The sequence below is a fragment of the Scyliorhinus canicula genome, chromosome 3, assembly GCF_902713615.1.
Source record: "Scyliorhinus canicula chromosome 3, sScyCan1.1, whole genome shotgun sequence".
Taxonomy (NCBI): domain Eukaryota; kingdom Metazoa; phylum Chordata; class Chondrichthyes; order Carcharhiniformes; family Scyliorhinidae; genus Scyliorhinus; species Scyliorhinus canicula.
In genome coordinates, this window is record NC_052148.1 from 124,909,327 (window position 1) to 124,932,318 (window position 22,992).

The following is a 22,992-nucleotide window of genomic DNA, read 5'->3' on the forward strand; positions in this document are numbered from 1 at the left end:
GCCGTCAGTGTTAATGTGGGAAGTGTTGAAAGCAACAGTGAGGGGCGAGATCATATTGTTTAAGGCTCAGATGGACAGAGAGGCAAAAGAGGAGACTCAGCAGTTGGTAAAGGAAATTTTGGAGGTGGATGGAAGGTATGCAGAGGATCTGACTCCAGATCTTCTGGTGAGGAATTACAGGTGAGGTTTGACCTTCTGTTCACGGGAAAGGTGGTTCAGCAGTTCAGGAGGGAGAGGGGGGCTGTGTAAAAGTATGGGATGAAGGCCAGCCACTGTTGGCGGGCCAGCTCCGTTGACAGGTGGCTGCGACCGGGATTGTTCTGCTCCGGGCCGGGATGGAATAGGGGAGCTGGTGGTGACACTGGAGCAGGTGAATAAGGCATTCAAGGAGTTTCTTTAAAAAGTGTATAGGTTGGAGCCTTTGGAGGATGAGTCAGACATGAGGGAGTTTTTGGGGCAGTTGGTGCGTCCCAAAGTAGGTGGAGTGTGGGTCGTATAGGCCAATATCTGTGTTGAATGTAGACATCAAGGTTTTGACGAAGGTGCTCGCGCTCAGGTTGGAGGAATGCCTCCCAAAGGTGATTGGGAGGATCAGAAGGGGTTTGTAAAGGGTAGACAGTGGTCATCAAATGTGCGGCGCCTGTTGAATGTGGTGCTTTCTCCGACAGAAGGGAGGGAACCAAAGGTGGCGGTGTGAGATGTGGAGAAGGTGTTTGATTGGAACTATTTGTTTGCAATGTTAGGGAGGTTTGTGATTGGGCCTAAATTTGTGGCCTGGGTGAAATTGTTGTATAAGCATCCGACAGCATGTGTGTGCACAAATGAGATGAATTCAGAGTACTTTCCATTGCATAGAGATACGAGCCAGGGGTGCCCCATGTCTCCCCCCCCCCCCCCCCTTCTGGTTTTGCTGGTATTTGGCCATTGCACTGAGGTGTTTGGATAAATGGAGGGGGATAGTGAGGGGGATGGAACATAGGTGTCCCTGTATGCTGATGAACGGTTGCTTGTATATCTCCAACCTGGGTTCTTCAGTGGGGGACAATAAAGATTATTATTATTATATCCCCCACTGCAATGAAGTTACTGTGAAAATCCCCTAGTCGCCACATTCCGGTATCTGTTCGGGTACACAGAGGGAGAATTCAGAATGTCCAATTTACCTAACACAAAAGAACTGCTTTGATGGTTTGGGCTTTTTTCAGGGGTTTCACAGCAACACATGTCACAGAGAATTTGGAAGTTGAAGATGATGATAGTGATCAGTCTGAGGGTATTGTATGAGTCACAAGAAGTATTCCAGTATTTATTCCAGTAATGAGCAGATTAGTCGTGGATTAAGTTACTGTGCCATATTAGAAAGCAGTTGCATCCTTCCAATGTCTGGAACAGATTAGTTAAAATGTTTGCAGGTTCACTCATTAGTAATGATCAAAGTATAGTCAGTGAGTATGAAGGTTCTCATTGTTTCAGGCTTGGGAAAGACAACACACTGAGATCACTAAAAGAGTGGTGATTCCATGCAAACTAATTGGATTAAGTTACTTTATCAGTACGTATGTATTCTCATTTGAATTATTCTTGCTGCTCAGCAAGCCTTCCATGAAAAAGGCACAAAGGAAACTGGACATGAAATATAATAAAGCATTTGTTTTTGGAAAATTAATGGATCTGCAATTCAGTGCTTTATTGAATCCCTTTAACAATACCTGGCATTTCTGGCATTTTTTTTAGAAAAGATTTTAGTGAAGCATTTGTAATTTTCACCGTTTTACATATTGACATTTCTAAAACAACCACGCGGGCCGACACACACAAAACCCCCCGAGAAGAACAACAAACAATAAACCACTTCTCCTGCCCTGTCCCCAATTACTCCATACTAAGTTCCCTGTCCTTATCTAACATCGCCATGCCTCCTGTTTTCCTCCCCCCCTCACCCTTTTCCCTTTCACCCTTACTGCTGATGTTCAATTTTCCTTGAAGAAATCAATGAATGGCTGCCAACTCCGGGCGAATCCCTGTATTGATCCTCTCAGAGCGAACTTGATTTTCTCCAGACTGAGAAACCCTACCATATCTCTGACCTACACTCCTGGCTTTGGGGCCTCCAAGTCCCTCCATCCCAGCAAGATCCGCCTCCGGGCCACCAGGGAGGAGAAGGCCAGGATATCTGCCTCCCTCCACCCCCCCTTTGCCCCTGAATCCTCCGCCACCCCAAATATTGCAAGTTCTGGACTCGGAGTTATCCTACCTTCCAGGACTTCTGACATAACATCCAAGGATCCCTGCCAGAATTCCCTGTTTCAGACATGCCATAAAACATGTGTACGGCTAACCCCACACTGCCCACATCTGTCCTCCACCTCCTCGAAGAACCTGCTCATCGGGGCTACCGTCATGTGGGCCCTGTGGACTACCTTGAACTGGATCAAGCCAAGTCTAGCATAAGATGAGGATGTATTTACTCTTTTCAATGCTTTTTCCTAGAGGTCAGTTTCCAGCACCCCTCCTAGCTCCACTTCTCACTTCCCGCTCACCTCCCAGATTGGGGCCCCTTCCCACTCTATCAATTCCCTGTAAATCTCCGAAAGCCTCCCTTCTCCAACCCCTGTTTTTGACACACTTTATCCTGTGGTCCCCTCAGAGGGAGGCGAGGAAAGCTTGGAACCTGTCATAATATCCGCTCATGTATATCATGAGATGCAGACAGGCAGTGATTGACACACGGGATAACCAATGAACACACACGACATGGAACAACCAATCACCAGACAGGACACCACCACTATAAAGCCCACAGGGTATTAAGGCTCTCCCTCTCTCACAGGACACGGCGAGCGAGATAATCGCAGTGCACAGGCCGATGAACATCATCACCATGTGATAGAGAGCTAGTCTGGTCAAGCCAGTAGGAGATTATGTACAGCAATCAACAGGTTCAATAAAACAGTGTTTGAAGCCTGTTTCTTGCTTTACTGCATCCAGTTGCAGTCGATGTTAGACCAACACAGATAAAACAACAGCACCTGCCTCCGTACAAAATCCCGCACTTGAAGGTACCGAAACCTGTTCCCACCTGGCAAATCAAACTCCTCCTGTAATGTCTCCTGGATGAATAGATCCCCAAATCTCTCAATCGTTGCCCGCTGCCGTAACTTAAAGCCCCCATCCATTCCCCCCCCCCCCCCCCGGGGAAAACTGGTGGTTGTCACAAATTAGTGACCACACTGACGTCCCCTCCAATCCCATGTGTTGCCTCCATTGCCCCCACGCACTTAAGGCTGCCACCACCACAGGGCCCGTAGAGTACCAACCTGGCGAGAACGGCAGGGGTGCCGTCAGTAAAGCCTCCAAACTCGTACCTTAATGAAAATTATTTTCATTCATAAAAAAAATAAGAAATCTACGACTCAAAGGCAGCACGAATATGTAGCTGTTCCCGTAGCATCGGGACGGGATGCCACTTCCACTCACTCCCACACCGACCCCTCCCCCACTACCCACTTCCTGACCGTCGATATGTTGGCCACCCAGTGATAGTTAATAAAGCTCGAGAGGGCCCATGCCTCCCTCCTCGCAGATCCGTTCCAGGAGTGCCCTCTTTACTCTCGGGGGTTTTACCAGCCCATACAAACCTCGATATCACCGCGTTCATACTTCTGAAAAAAATGTTTGGGACAAAAATCGGGAGTCATTGAAAAAAGAAAAGCAGTCTCGGAAGGACTGTCATCTTCACCGTCTGGACCTGCCCCGCCAGCATCAGTGGGAGCATGTCCCATCTGCGGAAATCCCTTTCATTTGATCCACTGCTTTACCCAAATTTAACTTGTGAAGCTGCCCCCAATCCTTGGCCATTTGAATCCCCAGATATCTGAAACTCCTCCCAACCACTTTAAAAGGTAGCTCCTTCAGTCTCCTTTCCTGCCCCATGCCTGGATCACAAACATCTCGCTTTTCCCCAGATTTAGCTTATAACCTGAAAATCGCCCAAATTCTCCTCATATCTCCATGAATTCGCCCCCCCCCCCCCCCCCCCCCCCCCCCCCACCACCACCACCACCACTCACTATACCCCACCAGGCATTTGCTGTTCTCAGGGCCATTGCTAAGGGCTCTATGGCCAGTGCAAACAGTAATGGGGAGAGCGGGCATCCCTGCCTTGTCCCTCGACACAGACAAAAGTATTCCGACCGAACTCAGTTAGTTGTTACGTTTGCCACTGGAGCCTGGTACAACAGCCGGACCCACTCCACAAATCCCTGCCCAACCCCAAACCTGCCCAAAATGTCCCATAGGTACTTCCACTCCACCCGGTCGAAAGCCATCTCCGCGTCTATGGAACTACCACCTCAACCTCGCGTCCTTCCGCTGGCGCCATAATAACATTGAGACGCCGTCTAATGTTGGATGTCAGGTGCCTGCCCTTTACAATTCCTGTCTGATCCTCCCCAATTACCTCTGGGACAAAATCCTCTATTCGAGTGGCCAGGATTTTTGCCAATAATTTAGCATCTACATTCAAAAGGGAAATTGGCCTGGACGATCCACAGCTCTCCGGATCCTTGTCTCGCTTGAGGATGAGAGAGATCAATGCCTGTGATAATGCTGGTGGGGAGAGGGGGAGGGGGAGTACTCCCAGCTCCTTGGATTCGTTAAAAGCCTTAACCAAAAGCAGCCACAGTAACACAGAAAACTTATAAAATTCCACTGGAAATACGTCAGGTCCCGGCTTTATCCGATTGCATCACCCCCAATTCATCTATCACCTCCCCAAGACCAATCGGGGGCCCCCTGGACTTCCACCAGCTCCTCATCTACATTTGGAAACTCTAGTCTCCCCGGAATTGATTCATGCCCTCCTTCCAAGCCGGTGGTTCTGACTCATATAGCCGCCTATCAAATTCACAGAACACGTCATTCACTGCCCCCCCCCCCCCCCCCCCCCCCCCCCCCGGATCCGTCACCATCTTCCCCTTCATATCCTTTATTTTCCCTATTTCACTTGCCGCCTCCTTTTTCCTCAGCTGATGCGCCAGTATCTTGCTAGCTTTCTTCCCATGTTCATACATTGCCCCTTTTACCCGCCTCAGCTGTCCCTCCTCCTTACCTGTGGAAAGGAGCCCAAACTCCATTTGAAGTCTCTGATGCTCCTTCAGGGGTTCCTCATTTGGAGATTCTGAATATCTCCTGTCCGCCTGTAAGATTTCTCCTACCACCCTGTCCAGCACCGACACTCAGTTTTATCCCTGTGGGCTCGAATCAAAATACATTGCCCTCTAATAAACACTTTCAGTGCCTCCCAGACCACCCCAGCCGCAATCTCTCCCGTGTCATTGATCTTTATGTACGCCTGAATGGCCTCCTTCTCTCGCTCACAGATCTCCTCGTCCGCTAACAGCCCTGTATCTAGTCTCTACTGTGGGCATTGGGACTTTCCCGTGCCTATCCAATGTGGTGCTGATCTGAAACCACAATTGCTGAATACTCAGTGTCCTCAACCCCTGCTAACTGTGTTTTATCTAGTACAAAGAAATCTATCCTGGAGTATGCCTTATGTACATCGGAGTAGAATGAATATTCCCTGCTCCTTGGCCTCTCTAATCTCCACGGATTCATCCCTCCCATGCGTTCCATGAACCCCCGCAGTTCCTTTGCCATTGCTGATAGTCTCCCCGCCCTGGAACTCGACCAGTCCAATCTCGGGACCAGGACTGTATTAAAGTCACCACCCCTGATCAGCCGGTGCGAGTCAAGGTCTGGGATCTTTCCCAGCACCTTCCTGACAAACGCGACATCATCCCAGTTTGGGGCGTATATATTCACCAGTACTACTGCCATTCCTTCTTGCTTCCCACTTACTATAATAAATCTGCCTCCCGATCTGCCTTTATGCTCCCAACCTTGAATGTCACCCTTTTGTTCATCAGGATAGCCAGCCCCCTTGTTTTAAAGAATGAAACACTTGCCCGACCCATCCCTTCTTTAATCTAATTTGGTCTCCCAGTTTCAAGTATGTCTCCTGTAACACGGCCACGTCCGCTTTTAACTGTCTCAGGTGTGCGAACGCACGGGCTCTCTTGACCGGCCCATTCAGTCCACGAAGATTCCACGTAACCAGCCCCCCCCCCCTCCCCTCCCCTTAAGATCAGCCATGACCTTTCCTAGGCCTGCTCTTAGCCCATGTCCCGCACATCCCTTGGTCTGCCCCTCGGCAGCGACAGCCATCTGATCTCCATTTCCAGTCTCCTAGCTGTCCCTCACCCGTCAGCAGTTTCCCCCCCTCCCGACCCCCACCCCATCTTTCCTCAGCTCTCCCCCACTTTGCTCCCATAAACCAGCTATCCAGCTTGCCTAGCAGCTCTCGCCCCTCGGCACTAAGAAACCTGCCATCTGCCAGATCCTATTTCCCCTAAACTTAACACAAGCACTCAACAATTCCAAAATGCAAACAAACCATCCCCAATGCACAGGCAAAAAGGCCAACCCCTCCCACTTTAACCAAAGCTTATCAGTCCCATCACCTTCAAACATAATCAAACACGATAGACGAAGCTTCAAGCAGCTTAAGCAAAATTATGCATGCAAGAACTCAGCCATCTTTTTTTTTTACAAAAAACCTATCATAACATGAAAGTTTTTCTCAGTAATCCAGTACATAGAGCAATAAATCGAAATTAACTCACACAAGAAAAATCTTTTTCTTCCCGAACATTGCGACTTAACTCACAGAATTGAAAGACTGAAATTTTAAACAGACAAAACACTGAACTATTTTTCTCTTTCCCCCCCTCCATTTTTTCCCTTCCTCCAAACTTAGTCCACCGCAGTTTGGATTTTGAAGTCCTTAAGCCAGGTTATTGTCTTTCATGAAAGCTGCCACATCTTCTAGTGAGCTAAAGTACAGCTCCCCGGTTTCGTAGGTCACTCAAAGACGGGAGGGGTATAGCAGTCCAAATTTTATGTCTTTCGCATACAGAGCCGCCTTAACTTTATTGAAATTTGCCCTCCTCTTTACAAGTTCTGCTCCCCAGTCTTAGTACACCCAGATCACTGATTCTTCCCACATGCACCGGTTCGTCTGTTGGCCCATTTCATAATGCGCTACTTGTCGAGGAATAAATGTAGCCTTACCACCATGGCCCTTGGGGGCTCACACCCTGGGGCTTACTCACGAGCACCTTATGTCCCCGGCGCACCTCCAGCGGCTTGCCAAACACATCGGCTCCGATCATTTTCTCCAACATCATCCTCACATACGTACCCGCATCTGATCCCTCCTTTCCTTCTGGCAGACCAACGATTCGGATATTCTGCCTGCGAGACCGATTCTCCAGGTCTTCTACCTTTTCCAGTAGCTGTTTCTGGCTGTCCTGCAGAATGCTAATATCCAAAGCCATCGCAGTGGACTCCTCCTCTCGTTCAGTCACCAGCTCCTGCAACTTTTGAATCTCTTGTCCCTGGGTTGTCATTTTCTCCTCCACCCGGTCGACCACCTCCTTAATCGAGGCTACTGCCTGGGTCATGTCTTCTGCGCACTCCTTACGATGCCGGGCGAACTTCTCTTCCAGGTACTTGACCCATTGCTCCATCGACCAGTGAGCTGGTGTGGACGAGCTTTGCCTCGTTGCCATTGCACTCGCTGACCTCTGAGCCTTCCTTTCACTCATCTTTTGGTTTCTTCTTTTTCGACTTTTATTTGAACATGATTCCATAAATTGGGGGTCACCTCCTTTTCCTCTCGCTTTAATCAATTTATGTTGAGAAATTTCCAGAACAATCCAGCTTAAAAGCCGTTAAAAGACCACTAAAGGGCGCGAGCTGCTAAATGTGCGACCTTTCACTCCATGGCCACCATAGGAAATCAAACCTGGCATTTCTAATCAGAATGTTAAAGAGGTGTTAATGGCATCAGGTGATAAGAACAGGCCCTTCCGTCCTCCAAGCCTGAACCGACCCTTCATGTATTTTTCAAGACGCCCCTTAAAAGGCACTATTGTATCTGCTCCCACTACCTCCCCCGGCAGCAAGTTCCAGGCTCCCACCACCCTCTGTGTAAAAAAAAACAAACTTGACTCATACATCTCTTTTAAACCTTGCTCCTCACACTTTAAGCCTTTGCCTCCTAGTAATTGACTTTTCCACCCTGGGAAAAAGCTTCTGACTATCCACTCTGTCCATGCCCCTCATAATCTTGTAGACTCCTATCAGGTCGCTGCTCCATCCCCGTCGTTCCAGTGAGAACAAACCAAGTTTCTCCAACCTCTCCTAGCTAATGCCTTCCCTACCAGGCAACATCCTGGTAAATCTTTTCTGCACCCTCTCCAAAGCCTTCTGGTAGTGTGGCCTAACTCAGGTTCTCTCAAACTGCAACATGACGTGCCAATTTTTAAACTCAGTGCCCCGTCCGATGAAGGCAAGCATGCCGTATGCCTTCTTGACTAACTTCTCCACCTGTGTTGCCACTTTCAGTGACCTGTGTACCTCTACACCCATATCCCTCTGCCTATCAATACTCTTATGGGTTTTGCCGTTTACTGTATATTTCCCATCTACATTAGCCATTCCAAAATGCATTACCTCACATTTGTCCGGATTAAACTCCATCTGCCATCTCTCTGCCCAAGTCTCCAACCAATCTGTATCCTCTGATGGTCCTCATCGCTATCCGCAATTCCACCAACCTTTGTGTCATGCGCAAACTTACTAATCAAACCAGTTAGATTTTCCTCCAAATATATATTATAAACAGCAAAAGGTTCCAGCACTGATCCCTGAGGAACGCCACTAGTCGCATCCCTCCATTCAGAAACGCACCCTTCCACTACTACCCTCTGTCTTCTTTGACCGAGCCAGTTCTATATCCATCTTGCCAGCTCACCTCTGATCCTGTGCGACTTCACCTTCTGTACCAGTCTGCAATGAGGAACCTTATCAAAGGCCTTACTGAAGTCCAAGTAGACAACATCCACTGCCCTACCCTCATCAATTATCTTTGTCACTTCCAAGAAAAACTCGATCAAGTTAGAGAAACACAAACTGTCCTTCACAAAACCATTTTGTCTTTCGCTAATATGTTCACTTATTTCCCAGTTGGAGTAAATCCTGTCTCGAAAAAGTCTCTCCAATAATTTACCTACCACTGATGTAAGACTAACTGGCCTGTAATTATCTGGATTATCCTTGCTACCCTTCTTTTTTTTTTTTTTATATAATTTTTATTGGAATTTTTTACAGAAAATATAAAACATAACGACAAACAATGAAATGCAACAAAATAACCCATAATAACTGTGACACCCCCAGACCGTATCGGCGCATGTATCACCTTGCTACCCTTCTTAAGCACAGGAACAACATTGGCTATTCTCCAATCCTCTGAGACCTCCCCTGTAGCCAATGAGGATACAAAGATTCCTCTCAAGGCCCCAACACTTCCTCCCTTGCCTCTCTCAGTATTCTGGAGTATATCCCATCAGGATCTGGGGACTTGTTTACCTTAATGTTTTTCAAGACCCCAATACCACCTTTTATATCTCAACATGACCCAAACTATCTACACACCCTTCCCCAGATTCATCATCCACCAAGTCCTTCTCTTTGGTGAATACAGATGCAAAGTACTCCTTTAATACCTCACCCATTTCCTCTGGCTCCACGTATAGATTCCCTCCCCTGTCCTTGAGTGGGCCAACCCTCTCCCTGGCTACCCTCTTGCTCTTTATATATGTATAAAATGCCTTTGTATTTTCCTTTAATCCTGCTGGCCAATGACTTTTCGTGACCCCTTTTAGCCATCCTGACTTCTTTCTTAAGTTTCTTTCTACTTACCTTGTATTCCATGCTTGCTTCATGTGTTCCCAGGCTCCTAGCCCTGACAAATTCTTCCCTTTTCTTTTCGACTCGGCTCACAATATCTCTTGTTATCTAAGGTTCCTGAAACTTGCCATACTTATACTTCATCCTTACAGGAACGTGCTGGTCCTGAATTCCTATCAACTAATACTTGAAAGCCTCCCACATGCCAGATGTTGATTTGCCCTCAAACATCTGCCCCCAATCCACACTCTTCAATTCCTGCCTAATATTGTTGAAAGTAGCCTTCCCCCAATTTAGCACCTTCATCTGAGCACTACACGTATCTTTATCCATCAGTACCTTGAAGCTTACTGAATTATGGTCACTGTTCCCGAACTGCTCCCCTACTAAAACATTGACCACCTGGCTGGGCTCATTCCCCAATACCAAGTCCACTATGGCCCCTTCACTAGGTGAACTATCTACATCCTGTTTCAAGAAGTCCTCCTGGATGCTCCTTACAAAGGCTGCCCCATCAAGGCCCCTAGCACTAAGTGAGTCCCAGTCAATATACGGGAAGTTAAAATCACCCACCACAACAACCTTGTTGCTTTTACACCTTGCCAAAAATCTGCCTACATATCTGTTCCTCTATCTCCCGCTGGCTGTTGGGAGGCCTGTAGTAAACCCCCAACATTGTGACTACACCCTTCCTATTCCTGAGCTCTATCTATATTGCCTCGCTGTATGAACCCTCCGAGGTGTCCTCCTGCAGTACAGCTGTGATATTCTCCTTAACCAGTAGTGAACACCCCCACCCCTTTTACATCCCCCTCTATCCTGCTTGAGACATCTGTATTGTCATGTGAGAGTACCTTTAAGAAATAGGTGTTTATAAATGGGTATGTCTATAAATATCTGTAGTGAGAGTACCTCTACGAAATGGGTGTTTATAAATGGGTATGTCTATAAATATCTGTAGTGAGAGTACCTCTATGAAATGGGTGTTTATTACTGCACTGATGTCAGAGAGTGGGTGGAGCTGGGCCGTCTGTCAGCTTTTTACTTTCACTTTAGGCTTTTTGCTGCAGGGTGGGTTTGGTTTCATTTTTAGTTTTGGAGAAGCTGAAATCACAGCAGGATGTGTGTGAATCTCTGCAAGCTTATGAATGTTCATTTGCTGATTTCAATGTGGTAACTGTTCTCAATAGTGAATTTAAACCTGATCTTTGTGTCAAAAGGGTATTTTGTCTTCTGAATGTTGTTTGGGAATTTATTAAGGATTACATAGTGTTGTATTGTTTGTATTTGAATTGATGGTTGCGAAGATGTTCACTGTATGTTTTAAAAAGGTTAACTTGAGTTCATAGAAAAAACATTGTTTTGCTTTAAAAAAATACTTTTCCATTTCTGCTGTACCACACCTGTCGAGTGGGCCATGTGCTCCACATACCACAATCATTAAACGTTGTGGGTCAGGTGAACTCCATGATACACTTTGGGGTTCGCTACACCCTGGCCCATAACAGTATCCTGGAACATTAAGCTGTCAATCCTGTCCTTCCCTTAACCAAGTATCTGTAAAATTTGGAGAGAAAAGAACCAACTGTTTTAAAGGTATATTGACAATTTTGACACACTCCTTGTCACAGATATAAAATCCTATTAAAGGATGCAGGTGTGATTGATGTGTACATGCCGCTCATCAAAGAGATTAGGGAAAAAACGTGACATATGTAAAATGCATCATAGTACGCTGCCATGACCTAGTGTATGTCTTCCATTGGCACTTGAATGAAGTAATAACAATGGATTTAAAGGCGTGGGACAAGGAGAGAAACATTTTTATTCTAGATTTTGAAGACATAGCCACTTGATTCGGTGTTCGTATAGTGATATATGGTAAGGACAAAAGTGTGATTTTCCATAAAATCCTGGAAAAATGGACAGGGACCAAACTGGCAGTGCCATTAAGTTTGATTGGACAGTTGAATTGGCAATGCACCCTGACAAAACAAAAGCCAGTTTTAATATGTTGGAATTCAGTGTTGACACGAAACGTGCCACAATTAAAGATGTTTCAAAGGCAATTAAAACATTTAATAAATGAAGTACGGACAAATGCTTACTTGGGTTTCCAACCTTGTGGGATTCAAAAGACATGAGCCTGAATTTTTAGAATGGCAAATGCTCGGTGCCTGTCCTCCAGAGTCAGTGGGGAACACCTCTCCACCTACACTGACAGGCCAGCTGACATTTCACACTCTCATGAGCATAAATTGGCAGCAGGTGGGACTTCTGTCCAGATACAGCTCTGCGGTGGCTGGAAGAGGTACTACATCTTTGTGCCCTGGATTAAGTCCCAGGAACTGCAGTGATGGTAAGTAGCCGGGGCCCCGGGGAGGGGAGGATAGTGTTGTGAGGGTCATGCTCTTGCTGTCAGATGTTATGCCTAGTGGGGGGGGCGCAGGGGATAGAGGGCCTGACGTCAATAATCCATGATGGACAGATGCCTCTCATCTGAAGAATCCTTCAAATGGAGGCACCCACCCCTCACCGCCCTTTCCACCCGAGATTGAGGGTGAGAAATGTTTCTGTTTTCCACCATCTGTTATTGGGCGCCTGCCAGCCTGAAAATTGAGATTGGGTGGGAAAAGGCCCTTCAGCAACAAGAACCTTAATTGGGGCATGGGTGGGCTTCCCGCCTGAGACCCTGTCTGCCCCATTGTAAAATTGCGTCTGATTTGGGGTGGGCAGGATCTCAAAGGGAATCCCATCCAGGCCATTTAATGTTCCGCCTCTGCCTCAGAACCTGTGTGGGGGGGGGGGGTTCGGTGGGGGGGGGGGGGGGGGGGGGAGGGGGTGTTGGGGGTTGGGGGGGGGGGGGGGGTGTGGATTAGTCCTTTTTAAGGACACTTATGCCAATCTTCTAGATGGGCATTCGAGTATAGCAGGTTTTTAAAATATACTTGGCACATGAAAATGGAAAATATTGACATTATGGCATGGGAAGCTAAGAAAATAAAAAGGGTGGTTAAAAAGTACTTTAGCTATGGAAACATTAGGCCTTGTAGAAACAATCGAGATGAGGTTTCACTTATCAAACGTTTCGGGGCAAATCCTATACCTGGGCACTCTAAGAATGGATTGGATTGAATTTGTTTATTGTCACGTGTACCGAGGTACAGTGAAAAGTATTTTACTGCAATCATCTCAAACAGATCATTTAGTACATCAAAAGTAAAGAAAATAAAAAGAAAATACATAATAGGGCAACACCAGGTATACAATGTAACTACATAAACACCGGCATCAGTTGAAGCATACAGGGGTGTAGTGTTAATCAGGTCAGTCCATAAGAGGGTTGTTTAGGAGCCTGGTAACAGTGGGGAAGAAGCTGATTTTGAGTCTGTTTGTGCGTGTTCTCAGACTTTTCTATCTCTTGTCCGATGGAAGAAGTTGGAAGAGTGAGTAAGCTGGGTGGGAGGGGTGTTTGATTATGCTGCCCGCTTTCCCAAGGCAGCGGGAGGTTTTGAGTATAATATAGATTGTTCCCTGTGGGATCACATACATATGACAAAAGGTTCAACTGAAGAAAGGTTCAAGATTGCCTTGCAGCTATCAAAGCGATCGTAGAAGTAAAGGAAATGTCTCAGAGATAAAGTGGTTGGTACAAGCCATCAATTGTTGAATTACTTTACAAAAGGGAATGCTTATACAAAAAAGATAATTGGAGGTTCTAGAAGAGCGACATCTTATATTATGATGTGATAACTGGAATATGGAAAATCATATTCTAAAGTGAAGATGAATAAAAACAGAGCATGGTGTTGGAATTAGCGGCAGGCGCTAATTTCGATTTTTGCATTATCCATTATTCTCTGCCCGATCACAATTCTAGCTACCAGCATTGGGAGCTGGAGAATTCGGCTCACTGTGTCCAACTTGCAGAAAAGTGTACAGCTTAACTAGTTGACTTTGTATTTTCCAGTTCTGCTAGTATTCATAGAATTTTGAAGTTAGAGTCATAGATAGTCATTGATGTTTACAGCATAGAAACATGCCCTTGGGGCTAGCTTGTCCATGCCACCTAGTGTCTGTCACTAAGCTAGTCCCACTTGTCCACATTTGGTCCATATCCCTCTATACCCACCCTGCCCATGTAACTGTCTAACTGCGTTTTAAAAGATAAAATCGTACCTGTCTCTCTGGCAGCCCATTCCAGGTGCTCACCACCCTCTGTGTGAAGAAATATCCCCTCTGGTCTCTTTTGTATCTCTCCTTCTCACCTTAAACCTATGCTCTCTAGTTCTAGACTCCTCTACCTTTGGGAAAAGACGTTGACTATCTACCTTATCTATGCTTCTCATTATTTTGTAGACCTCTATAAGATCACCCCTAAGCCTCCTATGCTCCAGGGAAAAAAGTCCCAGCCTATCCAGCCTCTCCTTATAACTCAGATCATCAAGTCCTGGTAGCATCCTCATAAATCTCTTCTGCACTCTTTCTTGTTTAACAGTATCCTTCCTATAATTGGGTGATCAGAACTGAACACAGTATTCCATGTGTGATCTTACCAATGTCTTGTACAACTTCAACAAGACATCCCAACTCCTGTATTCAATATTCTGACCAATAAAACCTAGCATGCTGAATGCCTTCTTCAACACCCTGTCCACCTGTTACTCCACCTTCAAGGAGCTATGAACCTGTACCCCTAGATCTCTTTGTTCTGTAACTCTCACCAACTTCCTACCATTAACTGAGTAGATCCTGCCCTGATTTGATCGATCAAAATGCATCACTTTACCTTTATCCAAATTAAACTCCATTTGCCATTCATCGGCCCACTGGCCCAATTGGTTAAGATCCTGTTGCAATCTTATATAACCTTCTTCACTATCCACTATGCCACCAATCTTCGTGTCATCTGCAAACTTACTAACCATGCCTCCTACAGTCTCATCCGAATCATTCATTAATATATATAACAAATAACAGTGGACCCAGCACCGATCCCTGAGGCACTCCGCTGCTCACAGGCCTCCAGTTTGAAAAACAACCCTCCACAGCCTCCGTTTGGCTTCAGTCGCCAAGCCAATTTTGAATCCAATTGACTCCCTCGCCTGGTTTCTGTGAGATTTAACCTTTTGCAACAATCTGCCATGTGGTACCTTATCAGAGGCCTTGCTAAAATCCATGTAGACAACGTCAACCGCATTGGCCTCATCTACTTCTTGGTTACTCCTTCAAAAAACTCAATCAAATTGGTGAGACATGATTTTCCCCTTACAAAGCCATGCTGACTTTCCCTAATTAGCCTTTGCCTGTCTAAATGCCTGTAAATTCTGTCCCTCAGAATACCTTCTATCAATTTACCCACTACAGAAGTAAGGCTATAACCGGTCTGTATTTCCCGGGCTTATCCCTACAGCCCTTCTTAAACAAGGGCACAACATTTGCTACCCTCCAATCTTCAGGCACCTCTCCTGTGGCTGTTGATGATTCAAATATCTCAGCTAGGGGGCCAACAATTTCCTCCCTAGCCTCCCACAACTTCCTGAGATACATTTCATCAGGTCCTGGGGATTTATCTACCTTGTTCCGCTTTAATACCTCCAGCACCTCCTTCTCTGTAATATGTACATTCCTCAAGACATCATTTTTTATTTCCCCAATTTCCCTAACATTCGTGCCTTTCTCAACAGTAAATACTGATGAGAAATATTCATTTAGGACCTATCCCAGCCCTTGTGGATCCACACATAGATGACCATGTTTATCCTTAAGAAGCCCTACCCTGTCTCTAGTCACTCTTTTGTCCTTAATGTATCTGCAAAAGCTCTTTGGAGTTGGCTCTATTATTGTAAGCGGCCTAATGCCTTTGCTCATGGAAAGAGAAAGAGAAATCACAGGCCACATGAAACACTCAAATGGAACATTTTTAAACCGAGTATTTATTTTTATTAAAACCTCGGGCAGCACAGTGATGCAGTGGTTAGCACTGCTGCCTCATGACGCCGAGGACCCGGCTTCGATCCCGTCCCCGAGTCACTGTCCGTGTGGAGTTTGCACATTCTCCCCGTGTCTGTGTGGATCTCACTCCCACAGCACAAACATGTGCAGGGTAGGTGGATTGGCCACGCTTAATTGGGCTTTTTAAAAAAACTAAATGGCTCGCAATGTATCATTTGTTTTAATCATCACCAAGCCAAGCAATAGTTTCCACAGTTGCTGAATGGAGCTCTCTCAGCCCTTCGCTGAATTTTGTCAAGGGGCAATCTTCAGTGATGTGAGTCAACTCAGGGATGATGCTGTAGGTGGTGAAAATTGAATGCACGCAGCTGCAATCCGGGTTCCCTGTAAGGCCCCACTTGTGTCAATTGCTGAACAAAGGCCAGTGCGGAAATAATTGAGTAGTGCCCAATGTTAATGTGGCAGCTTGAAGCCGGGTCAGTTGCCTGTGGGATCTGTGACGAGGAAGTGGGTTTTAATGGTGGTCTGTTGGTTCCATTTCTGCTGCCACATCCCTTAGCACGGTGGTCTTGGCCATACATGCTGGCATGATGGGAGGTGAGCAACCGATGGATTGGTACTGTCCTTATGCCGCAGCAGGCTTGGGTTGACGTAGCACCTTCTCAAGGAACTTTCTTGTTGCAATCTCTCTCCTATGTGAGTGCTGCTCAGCACTGGGCGCCAAGGCAGTTGAATTGATCAGAGGGCACCCAAGATGATGCACATTGATGTATTGAACTGGATATCTACAAAGGAACATAAAAGATTTGTACTACAGTGGAAGGCCATTTAGTCCAGTGTGCCTGTGCCTGCTAAAAAAAAATAAATAAAGCCTAATCCCGCTTTCCCATTCCTGGTCATAACCCTATAAGCTACAGCACTTCAGGTGTATTTAAATGTGATGAGGGTTTTTGCCTCCCTCTGTCCCATCAGCCTTTAAGCAGTGAATTCCAGATACCTATCACCAACTGGATGAAATATGTTATACTCCATTCCTTTCTAATCCTTTTTACCACCAACTTTAAATGTATGTTGCCTAGTTATTGACCAAGTTAAAGTTACAAAATTAAAAAATGACTTTATGAATTTTCTCTGAATGGTATATTAACCCTTTCTTTGTATGTTTTCCATCAGGCGTTTTAGGTGATGGTTTTTTTGATCAGAGGAATGATGTACTTGCCACCAGTGGGACTGGACATGTAACTAATACTCCTTATACAGACATCATTGGAAACAGTTCAGGAATGCCACAACAAATAGACCTGGAGACCCTTTCTCCTTTTGCAGTAACAAATGTCTCAATTTCCGATGGCCTAATTGGTGAAGACAAGTTGATTGATTTGAATAAAGAACAGTTCAGCACCATGCAGGAGGATAGTTTGCTGCCTTCTGCCCAGAGTATATCGCCCAGTTTTGATGATGTCAGTGCGGGCTCATTCCTGCGTGTGGAGGAAACAAGCACGTTTGCTAATGAAGCGGATGAAACGTTTTCTTCTTCCGAGCCACCAACAAAAGTCTCACCTTTCAAGACTTTGTTTCCTACCCTCAGCTCCAGTCGTATTGCTACAGATAATGGCACAATACATGAAGCTGTACATTTTGACCCCAGCTTTGGTAAGAATTTATTTCGCTTGTAGTCAATGGCCATTCATAATGCTCACATTCGTCCACAGATTTCAATGGGCTTTTGCATTCAATGTTGTGCTAATTAGAAATCCAAAATAACACCACTTTCTCTACAGTGCATCTGGTAGCAGTGTGGACAGGACAAGAGGATATGCATCTCCTTCGCCAATCAGATTGAAAAATCACACAGCTAGAAATTTATCTTGGGTGGTGGTGCAAAACTAGCACCTGTATTATACCGTGCCTGATATTCAGTTCTATTGCAGTTAATGGAATGAAACATCAGATGCTACATAGAATCTATGGCCGGTTCAACGCCACTCATTTTATGCCAGCACAAAAGATACATTTCTAGTCTGCAGAATCTAAAGTAGGAAGTGCAAATTAGAACATTTAATTTAATATAAAATCATGTATAAAAAGTGAACTCAAGAAAGAGAAAGAAGGATGGAAAAAGAGAAAGATGAAAGTAAAAGTAAAAACCATTTTTTATTTGCTGTTTAAAAAATATTTCTAGCAATAAATAAAATCTGAACACATGCAACTTTACACTTGTAAAGATTAATTTTCAGTGCCACAGTGGTTGCAGGACATTAATTAGGGCGTACACCAATAAAGATTCACTTATATTTGAATAAACAAGCCCTAGATGTTTCTGGTGGGTGCACTGACTCATGCGATTACCCCAACTTCAGCCATCCCATTTATTTCAGTGGGATATTGTTCATGTGGAATCCCTGCAGGATGAAAGCAAGCCAGACACAGGCTTCCTATTTTCACATTTGATTGCGAACATGCTGTTACTGCAAATTGCAGAACCATTTACTCTTTAATAACGGGGACACCGTTAACTTCACCATTATTCTTACCATAAAATTTGGGTCTTTGCATCTGAGGCCTGATAGCCTTTGGCAAACTTAATTAAACTATTAGAATATATTCTGCTTATTGGTATCAGTGTTCATAATATATTAGCATGTAGGCAGAGCATCAAGACCATGGTTGTTCCGTAACCTGGTAGCTCTTGGCAAATCTACATATAATTTGCAATATTAACATTAGGAATAAAGTATGGAAAAGGAAAATTAATTCCCTTGAAGAACTATGTGTATGTATGTTGTATCTCAAACTTTATCTGACCCATCTAATCTGAAGAAAGGTCCACATTTTTTCCCAAAAATCAAAATAAAGTGAACCTGTAAAATGATCAATTTTGACCACCTATAGCATTCATCCTTGAGTTTGCCAGCTTCTGTAACATGGTATTCCATCCTCCCATGGCAAGTCTTTCATCTTTGTATTGTTGAGTATTTGTTCATTGCTATAGGTTTTTGTAACATTACAGCTTCAGCTATGTGCTTTGCCAAATATTTACATAACTCTCTTGGAAAGCTTTCATTAACACACAATTATCACTTCTGCTGGAAATCTATTTGCATGCCCACATTTGTAGTAAAGCATGCTTTCTGATTTTTAGACAACTTGACATTTATTAATTTAATTCACATTATTGCACCAGTGATTAACATCTCACATATGCAAAGCCATCTCAAATATTTTAAATAGCTACATCATGTCTACTCTTCATAATTTTATACCCAAACGAGAGATTACAGTTTTCATGGGGATTCTTAGTGTACTGTTACTTTGTGTAAAAACTACTGGATAGATTTAATTTTGAGTCGCTGTTGAGCACAAAGCATGCGCCACACTTGAGTTGTGCATGTTTTCACTCTGACAGTGCAAAGCACGGCTGCAGGTTTCTAGCACAGAACTTTGACTGCTGCTGAGTCCTAAGACTTGGAGATCATCTTTTTTGGGAGCAGAAAACTTCATAAACCTCCTGCTCTGATCTTCAATTCCATCTTCAGCTACCCCTTATGACCCACAGACTGAAGGGCTCCCAGTGCATGGCACTGCACTAGATTTCAATGTTGCGTTGTCACTGAGGCTTCCAAAGGTGTTGGATAAGAAAAGTGAGGCAGGAGGGTGGAAAATGTCCTTCCACCTCAATGAGGTGCTTATGTGTCATCTGTCACTCCAAGAAATTCTGGCACAATACAGTGGGGAAGGAAGTGTAAATAATCCATTTCCATCCCTTTTAGCACTTTACTATACCTGGGGAATGCAGATAACCCAAACTGCAAAACTCAAATCCATCCTAATTTCTATTGCTTGGGTTGGAAGGCATTTAAAAATATTTAGAAGGCATGTAGAATTCCTGACAAACTGAGAAAGAGGGAGAATAGTTTCACACTTTTAGGGGCTCTAAGTGTAGTAACTGTCTGAAGATGGGAATGTAGCCATTTTTATATTCCTATTCAAGAAAACAATGAGGAATGAACCTGAATTATTGCCGAATCAGCCTAATGTTGACAGTGGTTGGGAAAGACAAAGTTAAAAAGCATTTTCCAGGCTGGTGTCTGCGTTCTTGTGTAAGTGGCCACGATGGATAATCAACACAACTGCATTTGGGGAAAAAATTAATTATGTGTCAATAGTTATTTGAGGGAGTAACAAAATTCATTAACACCAGCGGATATAATTTACTTTGAATTTCAGAAAACATTGTTAAAGTATCCATTCCATTTCTGGGACAGATAGAAGTTTGAAGACTTATGCAATGAGTTATAGATTAGCTCACTGGATTGAAGGAAGAAGGTGCTGATCGATGGCAAACGTTTAGCTGAGATACAGTAACTTCCCAGTTTAGTTCTTGATGCATTGTTGACATATGGAGGGTAGTTCTTGTCGAATAAAATTTGTCGATAGTATCAAGCTACGTGTTCAGATGATGAACTGCTATCCGGATAGTTAATCTCGTATTGAGAAGCACTTGGTTATGAGACAAAATAAATTATTTTGACTGCAAGTCACTAATACAAACCCATTTTAGGGACACTACCCTAAAGCCACGTTGCCTTGAAGCTATTTCAGAGAAGTTTGACGAGGATAATTCTGGGACTTTCGCTAAAATTATAATTGGAAAATCAGAAGCAGATTGGGCTGGGTTTTGCCAGAAAAATAACTGCGTGTTAATTATGCACTCAGTAGTAATTTGCAAATCAGCCAGCAAAATCAGAGTATTAAGAGATTCACCATGAATTTTTCCTTCATCTAACACTTTAACACAGATCCAACACATTCTGCTAGTACTAACATTGTTATGATACAGATACCTATGTACATTAGTAAGACAGTCTCTTGGGTTGATGTCTGTCTCATTTTGGCAGAACATGACGTTCAGGAACTTGGCTCTTAGGGGTACTAGGAATATCTTTCTGTACACTGGTTGGTGTTCCATCTGACAAAATTAACTTAGGAACTGTCTCCAGTAATGTGGATAATTCTGTCGTAACAAATTCCTAATTTTGGCAGTTGTAGTCCTCAAATCTGGCATGTCACTGTCCATACTCTCTGTGGTGTAAACATCTGATACAGATTCTGTACTCTTACTCTGTGCATACAATACAATAATTAGTCAGCGTTCTGATGCCAAAATTGCTCTTTGTCAGATTGTATAGTGTTTGAAATTGGACTTTGTTTTGACTAATACAATTGCTGCTGTCCATTTTTTGCCTGAGGTGTAATTTCTTGCAAGAAAACATTCCCTGTGGACAAAGACTCTGCATTTGGAATATTGTTCCCTTCTAGCCATTTGTGCCTGATGTTGTTGCCTGACTATCTCTGAGGTTGAGGGGGGGGGGGGGGGGGGGGGGGGGGGTCACAAGGTTGAACTGTGTGTGTAGTTTCCTTTTGAACATCAGTATAGCCGGTGAGCTTTGTGTTGTTGAATGCACAGTGTTTCTGTACATCATTAGCAAGCTATTGACACATTTAAGTAGAGACCCTTTATTCCTCAAAATCTTCATTCCATGCTTGAGCAATTGTACAAAAGTTTCCGATAAGCCATTGGTAGCTGGATGGAAGGGGACAGATTTGATATGGCTGACGCCAGACCTGTTTAGGTAGTCCTAGAATTCGTACTGTTATCATTCACAAGTTGTTCAGGTTGCCTGAATCTTGCAAATACCTCATCAAGCCTTTCTATGGTCTATTCGATAGTTGTTGATTTCATGATGGCCTCCTCTGGCCACTTTGAATGCTTATCTCCATAACCAAAAACAGAGTCAATAGAGGTTTACAGGATGAAAAAGGCTTTTCATCCCGCCCAGTTTTTACCACTAATGTAGTCCCAATTGCCTGCATTTGGGCCTCTATAGCCATCTTTCCCATTGTCATGTGAGAGTGCCTTTAAGAAATGGGCGTTTATCAAATAGCTGTAGTGCGTGTATCTTTAAGAAATGGGTGTTTATCAAAAGCTGCAGTGATGGCAGAGTGTGGGTGGAGCTGGGCTGTCTTTCACTTTCGTTTTTGAGCAGGCAGCTACAGTGTGTTTAGTTTCGTATTGCAGATTGGGAGCTGCATCCAGCAAAACCAGGTGTAATTCTGATTTGTTTTGCATGAAAGGAATGTCTTCAAATCACGTGCTAATTTAAAAGTGATAAATGCTCTCAGAAGAGAATTTAAATCTGATGTCTGTGTTGAAGAGTATATTTGTCTTATGGATGTTGCAAGGGAAGATTAAGGGTTACTTATAGAATATTGTATCTGTGAGGATTATTGGTGTTGATAGTTGTTAAGATGTTTGATGTGGGTTTTCTGGTGTTAACTGTTTTCATAAATAAATATTGTTTTAATTTAAAAGTACTTTCGTTCTCTGTTGCACCACACCTGTAAAGTAGGCCCGTGTGCTCCCCATAACCACAATCTATTAAACGTTATGGGTCAGGTGAACTCCATGATCCACTTTGGGGTTCTCTAAACCCTGGCCCATAATGCCATATAACTGCTGAAATGATTTTTAAAAGAAAAAATTGTACCCCCTCTACTACTGCCTCTGGCAGCTCATTCCAGACACTCACCATCCTCTGTCTGAAAAAAATTGCCCCTCTAGCCTCTTTTGTATCTCTCTTCCTTCACTTTAAACCTATACCCTCTATTTCTAGACTCCTCTACCTTTGGGAAAAGATGTTGACTATCTACCTTATCTATGCTCCTCATTATTTGAGACCTTTATAAGATCACCCCTAAGCCTCCTATGCTCCAGGGAAAAATGTTCCAGCCTATCCAGCCTCTCTTTATAACTCAAACCCAGTAACATCCTAATAAATCTTTTCTGCACTCTTTTTAGTTTAATAATAGGGTGACCGGAACTGTACACAGTATCCCAAGTATGGCCTTATACAGTATGGTCTTGTACAACTTCAGCAAGATGTCCCAATTCCTGTATTTAATATTCTGATGAATGAAACCAAGCATGCCGAATGCCTTCTTCATCACCCTGTCCACCTGTGACTCCATTTTCAAGGAACTATGAACCGTACTCCTAGGTCTTTTGGTTCTATAACTCTCCCCAACACCCCACCATCAACTGAGTATGTCCTGCCCAGATTCGGTCAACCAAAATGCATCACCTCACATTTATCTAAATTAACCTCCATCTGCTATTCATCGGCCCACTGGCCCAATTGATAACGATCCCGTTGCAAT

General features: G+C 44.2%; 1 protein-coding gene across 12 annotated transcripts in view; it reads left to right on the forward strand.

Moving 5' to 3' along the window:
* The window catches only part of corin (corin, serine peptidase), a 309,000-nt gene that overhangs the window by 24,999 nt on the left and 261,009 nt on the right, over nucleotides 1-22,992 (forward strand). For all 12 annotated transcript variants that reach the window (XM_038791255.1, XM_038791254.1, XM_038791261.1 and 9 more), the window contains exon 3: nucleotides 16,948-17,427. In XM_038791255.1, coding sequence (XP_038647183.1) covers nucleotides 16,948-17,427 — 480 coding nt within the window. The remainder of the gene's footprint in view (nucleotides 1-16,947; nucleotides 17,428-22,992) is intronic.